The 18,500-nt window shown below is 43.4% G+C and overlaps 1 protein-coding gene across 1 annotated transcript; it reads right to left on the bottom strand.

Annotated features, from left to right (window-relative positions):
• Window positions 1–257: 257 nt before the first annotated feature.
• LOC149197356 (uncharacterized) lies at window positions 258–9,231 on the bottom strand. Its single transcript, XM_089408665.1, has 2 exons — window positions 9,042–9,231; window positions 258–874 (listed from the first exon to the last, which is right to left on the bottom strand). The coding sequence occupies exons 1-2, from the start codon at window positions 9,229–9,231 to the stop codon at window positions 258–260; spliced, it is 807 nt and encodes a 268-aa protein (XP_089264791.1).
• Window positions 9,232–18,500: the final 9,269 nt, after the last annotated feature.

Here is an 18,500-nt window from a genome sequence, read left to right as displayed (position 1 = left end):
TTCATATATTTTTCTCCAAGATGTTCTGCTAATTTTCTTTTATCTCCATCTTGAGACAAGATAAACAACAGTTTCACAGCATAAGCTCGCATTTCAGAGTATGTAGCTTCACAAAAAGGAAGCAATACTTGAATTGCTCCTCCCTCTCTTAAATTTGTCCTTGCCTCAACAGCCGCTGGTACACAACAAATGGCATGGAATGCTCGAACAATGCTTCCATGTATTGAAGGTGGTGTCAAATTTATTAAAGATAATAGCTAGTATATGATCTCATCAGATTCCAATAATGCAGCTGTTGTGTCATTTGTTCTTTGGGGCAATGCTGTAGACATAGCAAGGTTTGCATAGGTATTAGCAGATTTTTCTCTCAAAGCCAATACAGTTGACAGTGGTGTGCATAGAAGGTCCAAGATGGGTCGGACCACCCCATCTTTGATCATTTGTAAAGCACTCTCAGGTAAACTTGAAAGATTTTGAAGTTCCCCAATGGCTGCTAATTTTGACTTCAAATTAGCATTTGAAATCATTTCAAGAAGTGGAAATACAACTCCCTCTTTGAGCAATGCAGCGTTGTTTTGATCTGTTAAGCCTATCTCTGACAACTTACTTGCCATAACAATTTTCATTGTGTCAGACCCTTCTCTCAGGTTCTGTATCAAAGGCTTGAAATAGTTCGCCTGTGCCATTTGCACTACATTATGCAAACTGTATGGGAGATTCTCCAGAACTTCGTTTGCATCCTTAGCAGCTTTAGGATTGTCACTATTTGACATTGTTACAAGGAGGAGGATACAACCTTGTACCTTGCCAATCTGTTCACACACAGCCATATCCTTTGAAAGCTCTAAAAGCAATTCCACGGCTTTCATACCCTCTGCAATATCATGTGCAAGTGAACGAACAATAAAATCAATAGCATGATCCACCTCAGCTATTTTCACCTTTCTTCAAGCTCCAAACTTGATGAAGAAAAACTCAGGCTTCTCTGCTCTGGACGAATTTGCTGTATTTTCTTGTAAAACGTCTTCCTGTAGAATGCTAGCCGGATTCCATAGGATGTCTCTGCGCCTCTGCACAATCTTGGTATGCTGGAGAATTTTGAACAGGCCAAAACAATCAGCGAAGGATGATAGGTTAATCATTTTGAGGGAGCAGAGGATGTATACTTCAGTTGAACATGATGCAAGTGCAAGTTAACAGCAGTCTATGAGTTTCGGCTGAGCGCTCATTAATTCTGCGTGATTTTTGGTGGAGTGAGGTGGAAAAAACGTGTGCTGGCCCATATGAACTGCTGAGCTATCATGAACTGCATGTCTTATTCTATTTGTTAATCAATTGATGCCCTGTGCACTGAAGTTCAACAAATCTTCCATTGCCTGTGTTTCTCAACTTCCACGTGAATGACTATCCACGCATGCTGCGTGACTTTATCGTGAGTGCTAGAGAACTGGGTGTCTTGCTACATTCATGGCTTAATTTCACCATTCCATTCGTTCATGCAATGCTTAGACTAGATTCATGCAATAGATGAACAAGGTTTAGTCGCGTACCTGAAGTCAAACGGCTGCTTGTGAAGCTTTTTGCTGCTGCATGCTCATGTTCTGCTGCTGCATGCTTGGATCCTTTGGTTGAATGAGGGCTTGGCTGATGATTTTTGATTGCTTTTCCTTGTGTAGGTGTCCTCTGGCCAGATCTAAGCTCCAGGCAATTGATTCCACGTTCAAATCTGCATGTTCAAGCTGCTGCTGCTGCATTGTCACAGAACCAGAACTTGTTTTCGCCATTGCTCCCAAACGGTAAACCGGATTGATCTAAAAATTGCTGAGCATGTTCCTATCATCATTATGCATCTCCCATAGCAAAATCGTGATCAATGGATGCACGGATTTCGAGAAAAATGGAAAATGGCTGAAGATTTCAAAGATCGATTTCTCGGAAACCGTGCATCGGAATTGGCTGAAATTGCTTGGGTAGGTTACCATCACTCACATGCATATCCCCATGAAACAAGTTTTGAAACGGATGCACGGATATGGAGAAAATGCAAAAATGGCTGATGGTGATGGAGGCTGATTTCTTGGAAACCGTGCACCAGAATTGGCTGAAACCGCTCAAGCATGTTTCCATCACCCTTGTACAATTCCCCATAAAACGGTTTGTCAAATGGATGCATGGTTTTCAAGTTATGGCAGAAACAAATTTTGTTCCATGTGTTTTTTCTTCAAGGCATTTTGCAAGTGTTTGCATGGAAGGGAAAACTGAGCTTGGGCTGTGATGCAGGTATGGAGATGATGGAGGAGGAGTTGGAAGATTGCATGAGGACTTCTGAACCCTTGAGGAAGCTACCATGTTCGCCAAACCACTTTTTGAAATCCATGTCTAGTTTCCCACAATTTCTACAGGAAGTTCCTGTAGAAGCACAATGAGAAGCACAAGGAGGTGGAAAAAAATGATGGATAAAGGCAAGGGATGGACACACAAGTGCTTGTAGGCCTAACCAATAGACTCCCACCATTAGATTCACTTTTGAAATTGAATTTGGCTCGTCCAAAGGTTCTACAGGATGTTTCCTGTAGAAATACAGAGCTTCCTGTAGAAGGCACAAGAAAAATTCCTTTGATCTTGATTTGAGTGCTCCTCCTGTCATGAAACGTCCTTCTTGCAACCTGCAATTAGCCAATGGAATTAGTTTTATTTTTATTTTTCTTTTTCTCTTTTGTTTTTTTTTGAAAAACAACTAGGGCGCCTCATGGAGGTTTTCACCCTAATTGCCTGCCTTGGGCGCCTCCAAGGGAGGTTTTCACCCAAAGATCTTATTGCCTTTTTATTTTCTCTTCTTTCCAACCCATTGACCGCCTCATGGAGGTTTTCAATCAATGAGCCAATCTAAGGCACCTCCGAGGAGGTTTTCACCTTAGATTTTTATTTTCTTCTTATTTTCATTTTTTTCTCTTTTTTTTTCCTTTTTTTTCTACCCTACCCTACTTGAAAAACAAAATCATTTTCCAGTATAAGAATACTTCCAATGGAGCCATGTGCACATCGAGATTAGAGACAAGATGATGTGAAGGCTTGGAATGCATGCTTTGACAACTATCCAAATTTCAGAGACAAAATGATCTGACTTTGAAAGTACAAAACATAGCTGAGGAAGAGAGTACTGCTGCAACTTAGTGACTGTCTGGAACCATGTCTCAATATAGCTTTGATATCCTTGGTTCTTTTGCTGATCTGGATCATTCTTCATGTCACCTTCTAACATGACCTTCTCATCTTCCTCTTTTTGCTGATCTTTCTCTTGAGTACATGGAGGATTTGATGATAACCATGAGGGAACTCTCTCGATCTCTAATTCTGATCTCTTCTCTTCATCAAGTGTAGCCCATGGTTCTTTGATCTCCTCTTTGGAATCTTCTTTTTCCTTTGGCCCTTCAATGTTGTCAATATAATCTCTGTTTTGCAACACTCTTCCTGAGCTTTGGTGAACATCATTGAGCTCAAGAGGAGTCATTTGCACATGTTGTGCCTCAGCTTTGCAATTGGGTTGAGCTACTCCATTGTATGGCTTTGGAAATGGTACGGGTAGTTGAGTGGAGGTGTGAAATTGAGATGGAGATGGATGGAAGTGTGGTTGGGTAGGCATTTGGGGTTGCCTTGGTGGAGGAGGAGGCGATGGTTGTGGATGAGCAGGTGGTGGAGGAAAATAAGCGGAAGGAGTGTTGTATTGGGGCCTCCACCCCTCATGAGGTGCATTCCAGTGAGGCTGTGGCTGAGCATAAGAGTGAAATGAATGAGCAACTGGTTGGGCATAATATGGATTTGTGAAGGAACAAGGAGGAGGTGTGAACCAGGAAGGATGAGCAGGGGGACCCCAAGAAGGCATGAAAGTGGCTTGATAGGGGTCATAATAGGTCTGGGATGTACCTTGCATTCCCTGCTGGTAGGGTATGGGTCCATGTGGCCTCCTTTGGTTCATATAACAGAGTGATTCAGTGGCTCCTTTGGCTCTCTGGTATGCAGCTTTGAGTCCAGGCAAGGATGGGCACTGATTTGTAGGATGGTATTCTTCACAGACGAAACACACTTCTAGAGAGTGCATTGGACATTCGTTCCTAGGATGCTTTCTAGTGCACCTAGGACAAAAAATGGCTAAAGCCCTCTTGGCTTCTTCTTGCTTCTTTTGGATCCGCAAGGTATCCAGTTGCATGGCAAGAAACTGCCTCATATCACTCTTGAAATCTTCGATCTGATTTCCAAATTCATTTTTGGATAAGGTACTGCTCCCAACATTTCTGCTTGTAGCCATTTGCTCCACAGGAATGTTTTCTTCTTCTTCTCCCCTAGAGGTTCTTCAGATATGTCTTGATGTCCACCCAGGGGTTCTTCTTAGTCACAGCCATCGAAGAAGAGAGAAGGTTGCTGTGTGAAGCAAAGGGGGGTGTTGTGAAAATATTTTTCTAACTTATCTCTACTCCTACCAGGCATGAAAGGAAATCTTTTTGGTTGATTTTTGCTTTTTTCTACTTCTACCTACAAAACTGAAATAGATTGAACTGCAACTAACTATCTTGCTAAAATGAAAATGCGGAATTGAAATGAAAGCAGGAAAGGACTAATCTATTTTTCTCAAATGAAATTGCAGGAATGAAATGCTAGTCTACGCTTGTGAAATTGAAATGCTAATCTACGCTTGCAAAAATGAAATTGCGGAATTGAAATGCTAATCTACTTTTGAATAAACGAAATTGCATAATGGAAATGAAATAAACTACTTAGCAGAAGATTGTAGTGGAAAATAGAAGAAAAGCGGCAATCACCAATACTCTGACGCTTCCCCGGCAACGGCGCCAAAAATATGGTGGGCCCCAGTATTGTATCAATAATGCTACAACTCCTGGAACTCCCTTCTTTAATTTTATCAACCCGGTAGTTCGTCACAAACTTGGAAGCGACGGTGCTGTATGCACAAGTACTAGCTCTTGCCGCAGCTGTCACTTGGTCAGCTGTCACAAGTCCACTAGGAGCTTAAGCCAACTTCTATGAGCTCTTAGAAGAAGCTTTTTAATTGATGGATGAAAGATAACTCGAAGGAAGCTAATCTAATTGCAACAAGAAACTGAAAGCCAAAAAGAAACGCAAACCCTAGCAAACCCTAATTCTACCAGCTAGTCCTACTGACGCAAAGAAGAGCATGCAAACTACTGAAAGAGATGCCATTACTTCTATGAAGGTAAAATACATGTGTCTAGACTACCTATATCTGAAGAAAACATCTTTTTGTATTTTTGTTTAAGTTGTTGGAATTATCATGCATGTGCTTCTAACTATTTTTGACTGTGCAGAGGTGGATCAGGGAGGAGAAATGCTTGGGAAAGGTTGGGAAGGTTCAGAGAGGGTCTAAGGGGTCCCTAACATCCTTTCAGAGAGTTTCACAAAGTCTGGATTCCATGCAACCGTGTTTATGAACTTCTACAGGAAGTCTGCAGGGGTTTCTACAGGAAGTTCTGTAATTCTTCTACAGGATGTTTCGAAATGGGATTTTGGAGCATGGATGGAGGGAAAAAGATGGAGGAATGAGTATGGAGGTGAAATAGGGGTGTGAAGAGGTCTAGGACTTGGTGGATGAGGCTAAGGAGCGATTGGATTTGTTCAAGGATGGATGAAGCGATGTTGCACAAGAAGATGAGAATCATGGCAAAGTAAGCGGATGAGGCAAGTGTAAGGTAAGGTTTATAAGTGAAGGATGAAGTAGGTAGGTTGGATGGAGTATGGGCAGGTAAGGAAGGATAACAGGTACTCTGCAAGTGGTTGTTCAAACTGAACAAACAAAGACATGCAAGAAAACAAAGATCTAGTTATAAAACCTATGACCTAGTTACTTCACTCTAATCTGACCTAACAACAAAAGGAAATGAACAGAAGTTTATTTGCAGTGAAACCATGTGAAACAACTATGAAACTAAGTGATCATAAACCTAAGCATGCATCCAAACTGATATCAAGTTCTACGAACGAGATTCAAACACTAATGATTGCATGGTGAAGCAAAGAAAGTGTTTTTGTTTGGGACAGCATGGTTACTTCAACTCCAGCCCCTGATCCAATAAGGAAGAGGTGAAACCAAAAGCATTTGCTGACCCTTTTTGGAGCTTTTTCCTGTTATTATCCTACCAATATATTCTAAACATAAACAGCTACTTTAACCATCAAAAGAAATCTAAATAACGAAGCAAGATCTAAATCTAAATAGCAGATTTTATTTTAAGAACACAGCAAACACATAAAGATAAACGAAGGAGGTACTGGGCGCTTGAGATGGGCCCAACCCCAAGAGCTACAGCCTCCCAAGAGAGATTTAGAGCTGGTGCAAAGTTGGATTCATCTTTATTGATCAAGAAATGAAGAGTTACATCAAAACTGTCCACAAGAAGAACTTGAACATGAGCTGAAAGCAAAGCTAATCTATTGCATAAAAATCGAACTACAAACTAGCTAACTAATGGCTACAAAATGACTAACCACTAGCTACTATCTACTGGCTAACTAGCTAACATCCACTGGCTAACCAAAATGAGGCCCTAAGCCTTCTTATTTATACAAATTGAGGACCCAATAGTCCTCCTAAACTTTAGGGACTCGACTGCCCAAAACTTGGAGTTAACAGCAGTCCTACTTGACTTGCTTGGCTGCCCTTGTGCTGATTGATTCGGTGGCCCTTGAACTCCGAGCTGATGGTGGAGAATTCGAGGTAAGGGCCCATAAATGAAGGGGACACCTTCCTACAAATCCTCTCCCTTGTCTTCCACGAATTTGGCTGCCAAGTGCTCATTAAGACCTTCAATTTTGTCTCCAAATTGACCAAAAAGGCTACACAAAGCACCCATTAGACTTGTTGGCATAATGACTAACCAAATTCACTCTATTAACATAAATATAATAAAAAACATGCAATAAACTAATGAGAATGGTGGATTAAGTCAAATTAGGAGGTTGAATGAGCCCAAATAATTGCCCATTTTTGGGGCTCATCACAAACTTGCAAAACGATTTGCCTTTTCATTAATGGAAATCTATCATTACAGAGATGGAAATGTAAAAAACTAGAAATATGCAAAGTAACAATATGATTTTCTTCTTCAGAAAGAGGAAGTCCCTCCTATTTGTTTAAGTTCCCCTTCTTATACAAAATGTGAGGTAGAAGCATCCTCAATAGGGGGGCTATGTTTTCCTCCAAAAATCCCAAGAATCATATTAATTAGTATGTTAGGCCTGTTTCACAACTACCTTTCCTTTAACTATTTATAGCTTTGACTTTTAGTGATCTTGTAGGTTGTTGGCTTGTGTGGGCTTGACCTAGGTTAAGAGGCGATTTAGCCAAGAAAATCACGGTACTACTGGCCCTTTCGGCAATAGTCTGCAAAGCGCGGATTGAGGTCTCAATCGAAGTAGTATGGGAGGGTGCTAGAACCAGGTTTCCACACCCTGCGGATGTCTGATGAGCTTCTGGAGGTCTGCTGGTTTGACCCTGCATGCATGTCGCTACGCGCACTTGTTATTCCTTCGCAACCTATGAGGGTACTTCCGCGTAGCCCTACTCAGGGAACAACCCATAAACTACCCAAGTTCCTTGCTATTTACTCTATTATTACCTGATTACTCAACTTATTTGTGTAAGACTAATGATTATTATAGCATATTCAATGATCATATCAGTGCGCGTGATAAATAAAACAATATAAATGTAAAGAAGGTAATGCACAAATAGATACATAGATTTAGGAATCAACTTCTCTTTATTATTCTTCGATCAAGATTATAGACTCGACACTGCCCTGTGTACTCAGCTGCAGGGGTCCGCGCACTTAGCTGCGGACTCTACTAGGCCTCTGCGCACACAATTGTAGAGTCTCTTCCTACTACCATGACCCAATACATTTAGACTCTTGCTGTATGCTCGAACCATTCGTATTCTTCTCCCTTATTCGTTGTTTTTACAACTTAGAGCCTTGCTCCATTTATACAATCCCATGGTCTGTGGACCATGGGTAGGCCGACATGACTTTACATTACTTTACAATACTTTAGGGTGGAAAAACCTATGACTCAACCTATACTTCGCACTCCGTGCCTACAATTCACGAAGTTATACAATAAATTTGACCGAAGCTTGGGCTTTGAGCCCCAAAACATTCTATGGGGGGATTCCATGCCCAATAGGCCCCCAACATAATCATCGTGACTTTTCCCAAGTCACTCTGTTGGTGTGGCGATCTTGGCATGGAGCCCCTCCAACTAGTCCTGTACTACTCAGAGGTCCGCGAAACAGTATTCTGCGGTTTGCTAGACCTGCTACATGTGCTCTTCCTATGCTTCTTTGTGAGGACAAATACCTATCTTAGTGTGTAGAGTCCCTGCATCTGTGCAAGCTTTCCCTCAATATCTGTCGTAGTGGTGAAGGCCTCATCAATCCATGGCTGGACACGCGCTTTGACGAGTGCCTCTTTTTGTCTGGCGACATCCACCTACTCTTTCATTTCCCTTGCTTGCTGCATCTTCATGAGCTGTTGAGTGAGGACAACTGTCTGTGTCATTCCCCTTACATTGTCGTACTGCTCCTGAATCTCGCGCACCTTTGTTTCTAGGGGCTGTATGTGGATACTCCTACAAGGATGTGAGGACTCTAAAGGCTTTTTCCAACATAGCGGTATAGTCCTACACTACCCATCCAATTTCTTCCAGTCCTATTTGAATAGTGCTAATGCGCTACTCTCTAACTTCTAGAGGAGTGAAAGGTTGTGCCTTTAGCCGTAGCTTGGCAATCTGGAGGTTCAGCTCCAGTTGCACTCGCATTGTTTCCTCGCGCACGCTTCGGACTCCACTTGCCAGACAGTGGATCCACATCTCTGTTGGTAGGTTTGTGGCGATGGACAACTCTGGGACTCGTCGACATGCTTAATCAACTGCCTACATGATCGGTTGGTTCTATGACACCAATTCGTCACGCTACAATCTGAGTTGTTCGATGTTGATCTTTTGCTCACCCATCACCTGAATCGCGCGACCCTCCCTGGCATAGAGTTCTGTTGTTATGCCATCCTGTAGTTGGTACAATGTGTCTCGCGGAAGGGCAACCAAATTTAGGCCAAGTCCCTTGATCCTGCCCATCGCGGCTCTGTCGTCCTCTTTCTCTACTGTTAGTGCTCCTTCTGGTAGCACTATGGTATTGGCCATCTTTGTGCATAGTAGTTTTTCCACTGCTGATGTGCCTCCTATGCCATAGGTGGCTATGGTTCCTTCCTATGGGGGCTACACTTGAAGTTCCTGTAGCTGCACCCTTAGGGTCCCCAACACAATCTGCTACTCCGACATGGCTTCCTGGAGCACTTCCTTGGTGACCTCGTAGACTGTGTCGCCAATGTTGTAGAGGTCACCTTCTGTTAACGTGATCGGGTTGAAGGTCAATTTGGAGGCTTTGACCTTTTTCCATGGACCCCATCTCTCTATGACGTGTAGCCTTTTCATTTGGGTAGATGTTGTGCCAGGGTCCGTGCCCTCTTCTGCAAGGTTTGTTTCCTCTGCCTTCTGTCTCATAGACAAGTCCTGGCCTTCCTCTTGCTGCATTGTTGTGGCCCCTATTGTCTGTGTTGTTGTTGCAACTTCGACAGCCTTTGCCTGCTCTGCGGTTGCTTTTGCTGCCTCGCGGACTACCCTTACCTCCGCTACTACTTTTTCGTTGCATCTCTTTTCGGCCTCATCCTTCCTCCTCTGGGCTGCTGTCCTATCCAGCTCTGCAAAATCTAGGGTGCACCACTGAGGAGGCCATGATTCTAACGTTGAAAAAATCGCATCATAAATGGCGATGAAGGGGAGCTTAGTCCATTGCTGTACCGGATCCTTACGCACCTTGATGTAAACATTATGCATGTCTGCCTTGAAGTTTGCAAAGCTCCACAGACTGTTGTAAACTGTGGGGGACAAGCGTAGCCTCCTATTGATCCACATCTGGACACTCACCTCCATGAGCACCCAAAAGATCTTTGTCTCGCAAATCCACTTTGCGTCCTTGGCAGCCCAGAGCGACATGTACTTTGCGGCCTCTGGTAAGTCTTGTTCAATGCTAGGGAACTTAAAGTCCTCGGGCAGTTCCCCTGTTACCAGCAAAATGGACAAGAGAAACCACACATAGTGGAAGGTCTTGCCTTGCTCTTGGGCTTCCTTGCAGTTGGTCAGGAATTCCTCGCAGAGGAACTAGGCCCAGTTGAATTGGACCCCTTCTATGCATAGTTTGGCCAGTGCAACTACCAGTGTTGGTACTTCATTGCTGCAACATTTCCTCATTACCTTCCTGGCCAGGAGTTGGATGGCTACGTGCACCCCTTTATCTTTGATGCCCCTGATTGTGTAACCCCTATTTTTCTTTTCAAGCTTGTGTTTTTTCTTCATGGCCTCCGTCAGTGCAAAATCTCCGTTTTTTCTTGCTATCATCGTAGGGTCCTTTCCCTTATAGGGGAGCCGGGAAATTCTATGGATGAGATCCGCCATGATGGGAATAGGCTCCTCCAGCCATAAGTACCCATCGTGCTCCAAACAAAGCAGCTGCTTGATGATGAAAATAGTGATTGACGCGTGGTGAAATTGTGGAATCCACAACAAATGAAGTAATCCAGCCTTCTCCACATCGTGCAACCATTTCCGCAGCTGTAATGTTGTGACTGGCCCCTCTATGCTCTGCTTCATAAGGCTCTCTGTATCTAAATGTGGGAACTTCTCGCTGTCTACGAGGTCCCAATCTTCAAACTTCATTATGGGCATGCAGCCCAAGTGTGAGACCTCAAACACAATTCCATCAGGGAGGAGTGAGGTCTAGAGTGCACTCTTAGTGGCATACAGGTCCTTTGGTATCTTAGTTTTCCCTTTCCGCAGAGGGACGTACTCGGGAAATTTCACTGCAGGGCGCACCAAATGGATGTCCTCTTCCATGTCTTCTGCTTCCTCTATCTCATCGACGAGAGCCTATAGGTCCTCCTCCTCGTTATCAGTCTCATTGGTGACAGCCTTGCCCTTTCCTTCCATTGAGAGTTTACCAAATCGTGGATTTTGTGGGGACATGCAGACTGGTCCCGCTGCCTGCTTATATTTTTTCAGCCTCAGTGTCCGAGGTTATTTCAGGGTTTCCAATGCATCCCCAGCATCTCCTGGAACATCCTGTACTGTGGGGTTCTACGCAGCTTCGTTGGCAGTACTTTCTACAAATCCCACACCTCTCCTGGTAGCTATTATCCTATTTGAACCATCTGTGGTTGTTCGCAAACTTCGGGGCTCAAATATTGTTCGACGCTCAACACTCTGTGCTCTAATCAACTGCTCAAATCTCAAGCGAACAAGTGTTGTATCATGGCTAGCCCCTAGAGTTTTATAGCACCTTTTGAATTCAAATTCGAACATTCCCCCCAATTCTGGGCCATTAATGCTTTCTTGGCAGCAGATTGTCCCAAATCTCGCCCTTAATTCGTGTCTTAAATTCCCACCACCCACTCCCTTTTTCCTTAAATCTGACATCTTGTCATGAATAGCAACACCAACGATCACTTCCCAACCTACCCGCGCAGTAGCACAACCCCCCGTGCGTAGGTGTGAACCTTGTGACATGCTGATTTTGCGCACATCTCCCTTATCGCGCAATTCCCAAACAGACTCTTTTATAGTCTCGCACTCTCTTTCAAGTGTGTGGAGGGCTGAGACTGAGCTCCCTACAGCTAGTCAGGTGGTCGTACCACCTGTGCGAGACTTCAACTTGCCTTTTAGTAGAGTCCACGGAAACTCCCCAATTTCCTTCGTGACAGCCAGCGCTATGCGTTCTACTGTATGTAGTGTGCTCCCCTAGTTACTGTGTTTGGTGAGGTGCGGTCGTAGCCATGGTAGCAAAGTCATATATTCCCAGTGAAAATATTCTAATGTAGTGGTATGATCATCCATATCTTGCCTTGTCATCCTTGGTTTATTGACGAGACTTGCTTGCGCATATTCTCTTCAAAACTTACAGCCTCTACTCAGTTCTGCACCTTTGGAATCATTTCCATGCTCAGGGGTTTGCACATGGTCCTATAGGCCCATTGAACCGCTGGCACGCACAGATCCCAATCAGTTCATCTTGCCTGGTGAACCTTGCTCAATGTTTCGCACACCCTATCGAATACCTCTCCATGGATGATTGGTAACGTGCGTCACCTTTCCTGCTGTTGCAGTTTGTTTTGATTCTCTATTTTGGGGGTGGTGTGCACTTGTGCGGTCTGTACAACATATGTCCGTACCCACCGGAAAAGGTTGGCGCGCAAGTTGTTTCACCCCTGTTGATTGGCTCTTGTTTGGAGTTGGGGTTTTCCAAAACGTAGTCACATCATCCTTCTGCATCTTCCCAGTCCTCAAAACTTTCTTGATGCGTACCCCACCATCATGCGGGTGTTGTGCGCAGTGCCCATTTCAGAGCATCGAATCACTGTTTTTGTGGTACTGCGCTTTCAAATTTTCTCAGAAATTCATCTACCACTATTAATCCATCATAGGTCAGCAACTCCCTTGCCTCTGTTGTCATGCAATGTAGTGATCTAACCATCATGTTGCAATTAAGCGTTGTGACTTCGTGCAGTCAATTTTGCCATCACTCTACCTCTTCGTCTAAATCTAAAGTGCAGGAGCTTTCACACTCCCACGAAATTCTTCCATTTGAAGTCAGATTCACCCAATCCCATTCTCTCGCAGTTATCTTGTAAATACAATCGAGATCATCCTCACTATCCTCATTGCACACTGGTTCAATGTATCGCGCTCCTTTGGCTGGATCTAGTGGTACTACTACGCATAGTGATTTTTTCTCAAATATCATTTTGCACTTCTTCAGATTTATGATTCCGTTCATAGCAGTGGCCCAGTATATTCCTAGTAGCACAAGATAGGGATTACTGTCATCAACAACCTCTATCACTTCAAAATCCGCCTGCGCACTCGCACCTTCAATATCTACTATTACCCCTTGCAATGTTCTTATGGAAAAAATCTTCTATTGGTTCACCATTCGTAACTCGATAGGAGACGATTGTAGCGTGGGTCTGCCCATGCATTCCCATGTTTTTTTTGGTTAGATGATAGAGGACACAAACCTTACAGAAGAGGGCGTAGACCCCAGCACAACATCTACCCAACTGAAAAGGTCTCGCGTCACAGAGAGATCGGGTCCATGGAAAAAGGAAAAAGCCTCCAAATTGACCTTCGACCTGCTAACATTAATAGAAGGTGACCTCTACGACATCGGTGACACAGTTCGCGAGGTCACCAAGGAAGTGCTCCAGGAAGCCATGTCGAAGTAGCAAATTGTGTTAGGGGCCCTAAGGGTGCAGCTGCAGGAACTTCAGGTGCGACCCCCACAGGAAGGAACCATAGCCACCTACGGCGCAATAGGCACATTAGAAGCAGAACAACTACTACATGCAAAGATGGCCAATACCATAGTGCTAGCGGAAGGAGCACTAATAGCAAAGAAAGAGGAGGACAGAGCTGCGGTGGGTAGGATCAAGGGACTTGGCCTAAATTTGGCTGCCATCCTGCGAGACACATTATACCAACTAAAAGATGGCATAACAGTAGAACTCTGCACTAGGGAGGGCCACACGATTCAGGTTATGAGTGAGTAAAAGATCAACATCGAACAACTCAACCTGCAGTGTTAGCCTCCTGTTGCAACAGGGTATCATCTTTCATGATTGACATTTTTACATGCCAAATATGTCATACTTTGCAAGCTGCAGTGTTCCATATTTCCAGAAGAGACAAAAGAAGAAGCCATGAAGTGTGCTGATCCAAATGACACTGCTGCATTCCATTTTGATGAGTTGTTCCAATTTTGAAGAATTTCTTAAAGGGAGGTCCAAACAGTCTAATCCTGGTCTCCCTAGGTTTCATTTGCATGTTGTAGAATATAGAGAATAATATACGTCCAAACAGTCTAAGCTTGGCAGATTTGTAGATAGGTAGAGAAACTAAGGGACCCAACTGTTTAATCTGGGTCCTGGCAGAAATAAGGGTAGATTTAGATAGAAAAAAAAAAAAAAAATTGCAAACATGGGTCTGCAAGTCTAAGTGCACCCAACACAAAAAGAAGAAAAAATGTTAGGACAGTAGGCTGGGTAGGTAGCTGTTTGGTGACAGAATGATAATTGATGATCAATTTTGTATCTCACAATGTCTTATCCTTTCAGATCATAGTTATCAGACAGTTTTGCATTCAAAGGAGGTACTCAAGTCAGAACTCACTAACCTCCCCTTCTTCTCATTTCCCCCAAGTCACTTACTAACATCCCCCAAGGGGTCAAGGTCTTCTTGAGCCCCTCAGTTTCATCATTTCCATGACATTCGTCTTGGTGAGGATCTGCTTCACTCAAGGACTGCTCACTCATCATCTGTGAGCCTTCTTTTCCCAACATAGCCTAAGGTCTCATACCTTAGCGCCCTCTTTTCATTTCCATATTATCTATTAACTTTATTATATAACTCCCTAACAATTTTCCCCTTCCCCTATTAAAATCATGTATATAAAACTCCCCTATGTAAATACCCCTCCCTGGAAATATAGCCATATTTCCTATAAGTCCGAGAAATCACAGTCGATCTGGGGTTGTCTTTAGCCCATCCGAGTCATTAAGGAGCTAGTCTGACATCAGGTTAGCTAGTAACCGCTTCCCTAGCCCTAAAAACCCTCAAAAACCTTCAAAAAACCCATTTTTGCACTTTTTTCCCAAGTCCTGTGCATAAAACACTAACCCCTCTTGGCAAAAACCTATATTTTGCCCCTATCCCTAAAACCCAAGTGTAAATATGCCAACCCGTGCTCATAATATTCATACAACACGCCAATCCCGCCATTCCCTATGTTTAAACCCACCGCCGCGATATATTAAAAAAGGGAATATTCCCGTGAATATCCCCACCCACTAACCCATCGTCGCTACCCATCTACCACCAGCCGTTAGATCTGGCCCGCCACAGATCTACGGTGGGCGGGCTTTTCTATATGTAACACGCCCGGGCTTTAGCGTCCGGGAGTTCGGCGGTTTTGCCGCCGTACTCCCGCCATGCGTCAAGCTCTAGGGTGTGGCGGAGGTCCCCCTCATGAAACCACCATCCCCGAAAAGCGATGTGCCACAAAATTGCTTACCACCCATGACGTCACACCCCACGTCACCCCTACACAGTCCCTGCTTATGTCACCCCTTTGTCTAGTCACCCGATGAGTCACCTGCCTGCGTGGCCTCCTGCCACGTCACTGCCACGTGTCCCTGCCACCGTACTTGCCACGTCATCTTCCCTACGCAATGACGTCATGTCGATGTCATCCCGCCACGTCGCCCTACTGACGTCATGCTGACGTCACCCGCCGTACAATGTCACATCATGCTGCCGTCATGCTGACGTCATCAACACCTTTTTCGGCGCAGAGGCGCGAAAGTCGTACTTCGGAGCCCCGGAATCCAATTCTCAGGCAGTTTTTAGGCACAAATCGCTCATCGCAGGTTTTTTTAGGCCGAAATGGAGAATCTTTAGGGAATCTTTAGGGAATCTTCTCATCATGCGGCCCCAGGAAGCCCGAAAAGGCGCAAAAATGACCCGTTTTCTTCACAGAGCATACCAAAAGGAGCAGAAGACAATTCCAGATGATACAGAGGCCGAACAGTGGCCATTTACTGGTGATTAGACTCACATCACATTAGATCAGCATTCCAGATTTTGTCAAAGTGTATCAGTGGAAGAAAAGATGCCAAAGATTATCAGCAAAGATTTGTTTAGGGGCTCGAAGCACCTGAACATTGATGAAGCCCCCAGAAAGTCAAATCATTAAGCATCAGCCCATCCTTGCCTTCAAATCACCATTAAGGCATTGAAAGCATCAGGACAGCAAGGTAGCAGAAACCCATGCATATTTATTTCAGAAGACATTGCCCAAGGCACCCAGGACTACATCATTTATTCATTTCTTTTTACGGTCGCCCCCAGCGCAGCCTGAGAATCTCCATGCATTTATTTCAGATAGGAGTAGGTCAATAAATTATTTTTTATGACCTGATTAGGTCAAGATGTAATAAAAGCAGTAGATAGAAAGTTTTGCCCTATATATACCACCCTCTGTATAGTTTTAAGGGTTGGTAAATTGAGAATTCATCACTAGAGACTCGCTGTGTATACCTGAATTTTTCTGTAATCAAAGATTGTCGAAAGCTTGGAGAGCGAGCTGTCTGTTGTTGATAAATGCTTTGGAGACTGAAGATGGAATTCTTGTGCTGCGGCCTGAAGCAATAAGTGCCTCTTATCTCTATTTATGTGTTTGCCATTATCTAGATAGCAGGAAAAAAGAATAGCCTAGAATTAGTTTAAATACTCTCTATGCTCAATTTCTGTTGTTTCTTAATGTTTTCCTCTGAATGAATTGGTTATGAATATTGAATTCATTCTGGCTCATGTTTACCCCAATTCACCTGTGTTGGTCAATTATCTAGGGATTCTTAACTGCCCCTAGGTAGCGCCCTGTTACTTTCTCTGTTAATCTGTTGGAGAGATTCTTAACTGCCTCTCTTTCTTTAGCATTCATTTCATCCTTTAAACCTAAAAATTGCTTCAAACTCAGCTATCTTGCTCCATGTTCCCTCACTGTTATTAAGGAAACGCACCAACAGTTCCCCTCCTCGACTCCACGCCCAATGGTTTGAAATATTCAGACTATACTCTGCCTCTCTACCTGAAAGTGTCAATTTTCCCACCAAAACAAAAAAAAAAACCCTCTGGACCCGAGACCTAGCCTAAAATCCTTTCAAGCAAAGCTAAATCTAAAAGAGAGAGCCCTCTCTGATTGCAGGTTGGTTAGAACCTGCAGTCCAAAGTTGGTTTGTGGTTACCTCGGCCGTATCCCTTTCTTAACCTTGAGGGACAACCTGAGTGATAACATAATGGCGACTCCACTGGGGATTTTCCTCAGTTAATTTTACAAAGTTTCATGAAGAAGGTTAAAAATCCCCTGTAGAAATAGATTTTCTAATTGCTGTATATTTCCTAAAACTACAGATGAAGCCTGAATGTCAGCCAGGGAGCCTTTGAAACTGTTTTTGTTTTACATTAACAGGTTTAGATAAAAGCTGCTTCAGCCAATCTTCATGGTAGTTTTAAGATATACACAGCCATTCCAAAATCTTATCTGGCCCTTGTGAATACAAAAAATATTCCAAAAAAATAAATAAAATAAAAAAGAAAAAAACAAGTGCGGAAGCTGGCTCCCAAGAAAAGTTCACGATATACAAGGTCAAACCCAGACCCAGATCCTCCAGCTGTTTTTGTAAATCCTAACATAATCCCTATAATCCTTAGGAAGCAACAAAGACAGGAAAATTTTTGCTGATAAAACCCCTGAAACAGCTTACCCTAGCTTTGTCCCAACCCCTGTCAAGGTTTTATTCCGGTCTACCCCTGCTTCCCCTTGTTCATCATCCACATCTCATAGCACTCCTTCCACACCTTCATTCACTGCACATATTCCCATTACCACTATTGTTATCCCTGTTATCCCCGTTGTCCCACTTATACCGGCAAATATGGCTAATAGATATGCTCCCTTGTAGTTACCTGCTAATGCTGCGGCTTTAACCCAAGATTACCAATCGAAAATTACATATTTTGATTCCACCGGTCCTTTCACAGCCATTCAGCATGCCAAAAAGATGCAAGACTATTTTGAAAACTATGAAATAGATGATGACAGCGTGAGAATGAGAATTTTTGTTCAGAGTCTAACAGGTGATGTGAGAACTTGGTTCAGATCACTCGCTGCAAATTCCATAACCACTCCTGATGAGCTTTACCTATCCTTTACCAACAGATGGGAGAAAAAGAAAGATCCCTTGCACATACTAGCTGAATATGATACAATTAAACGAGGTCCTCAAGAGACCGTTTTAGAATACTGTGCAAGATTCAATAATGTATATAATGCGATACCACAGAACTTAAGGCCTCCACCCGACCTTGCCTTGTACAAATTTCCTGATGGTTTTGACCCCGATATGGCATATCAGTTGAAAGAAAGAGCTCCTGAAACCCTTGAAGACGCGCAAAAGGTTGCTGTCACGGTAGAAGCCAACTTAATTGCCAAAAGAAATAGAACCCGAATGGAAAAGAGAACCACCTTTAAGGAAGAACCCTTAGCCTTCGACCAGAAGCTTGATGCTATCATCAATGGCCTACAAAGACTAGGAGAGAGGGTAGAAAATGTGGAGAGAAAGGCATCATGGGAAGGACAGCAGTCTAATCCCATAAGAAACCCAAATTTCAGAAAAACGCAAAACACAAATGCTGGTAGGTATAACCAAGACCATGACATAAGACCCCCTTTTCAAGATAACTATGTAGAAGGATCTACTTCTAGTCAACCCATAGAAGACGATCATATGAATTTAATGGATCTA

This window comes from Pinus tabuliformis, chromosome 2_2, assembly GCF_031772625.1.
Source record: "Pinus tabuliformis cultivar Carrire ecotype Pingquan chromosome 2_2, CPIR1, whole genome shotgun sequence".
NCBI lineage: Eukaryota > Viridiplantae > Streptophyta > Pinopsida > Pinales > Pinaceae > Pinus > Pinus tabuliformis.
This window is presented reverse-complemented; position numbering and strand designations above follow the sequence as displayed.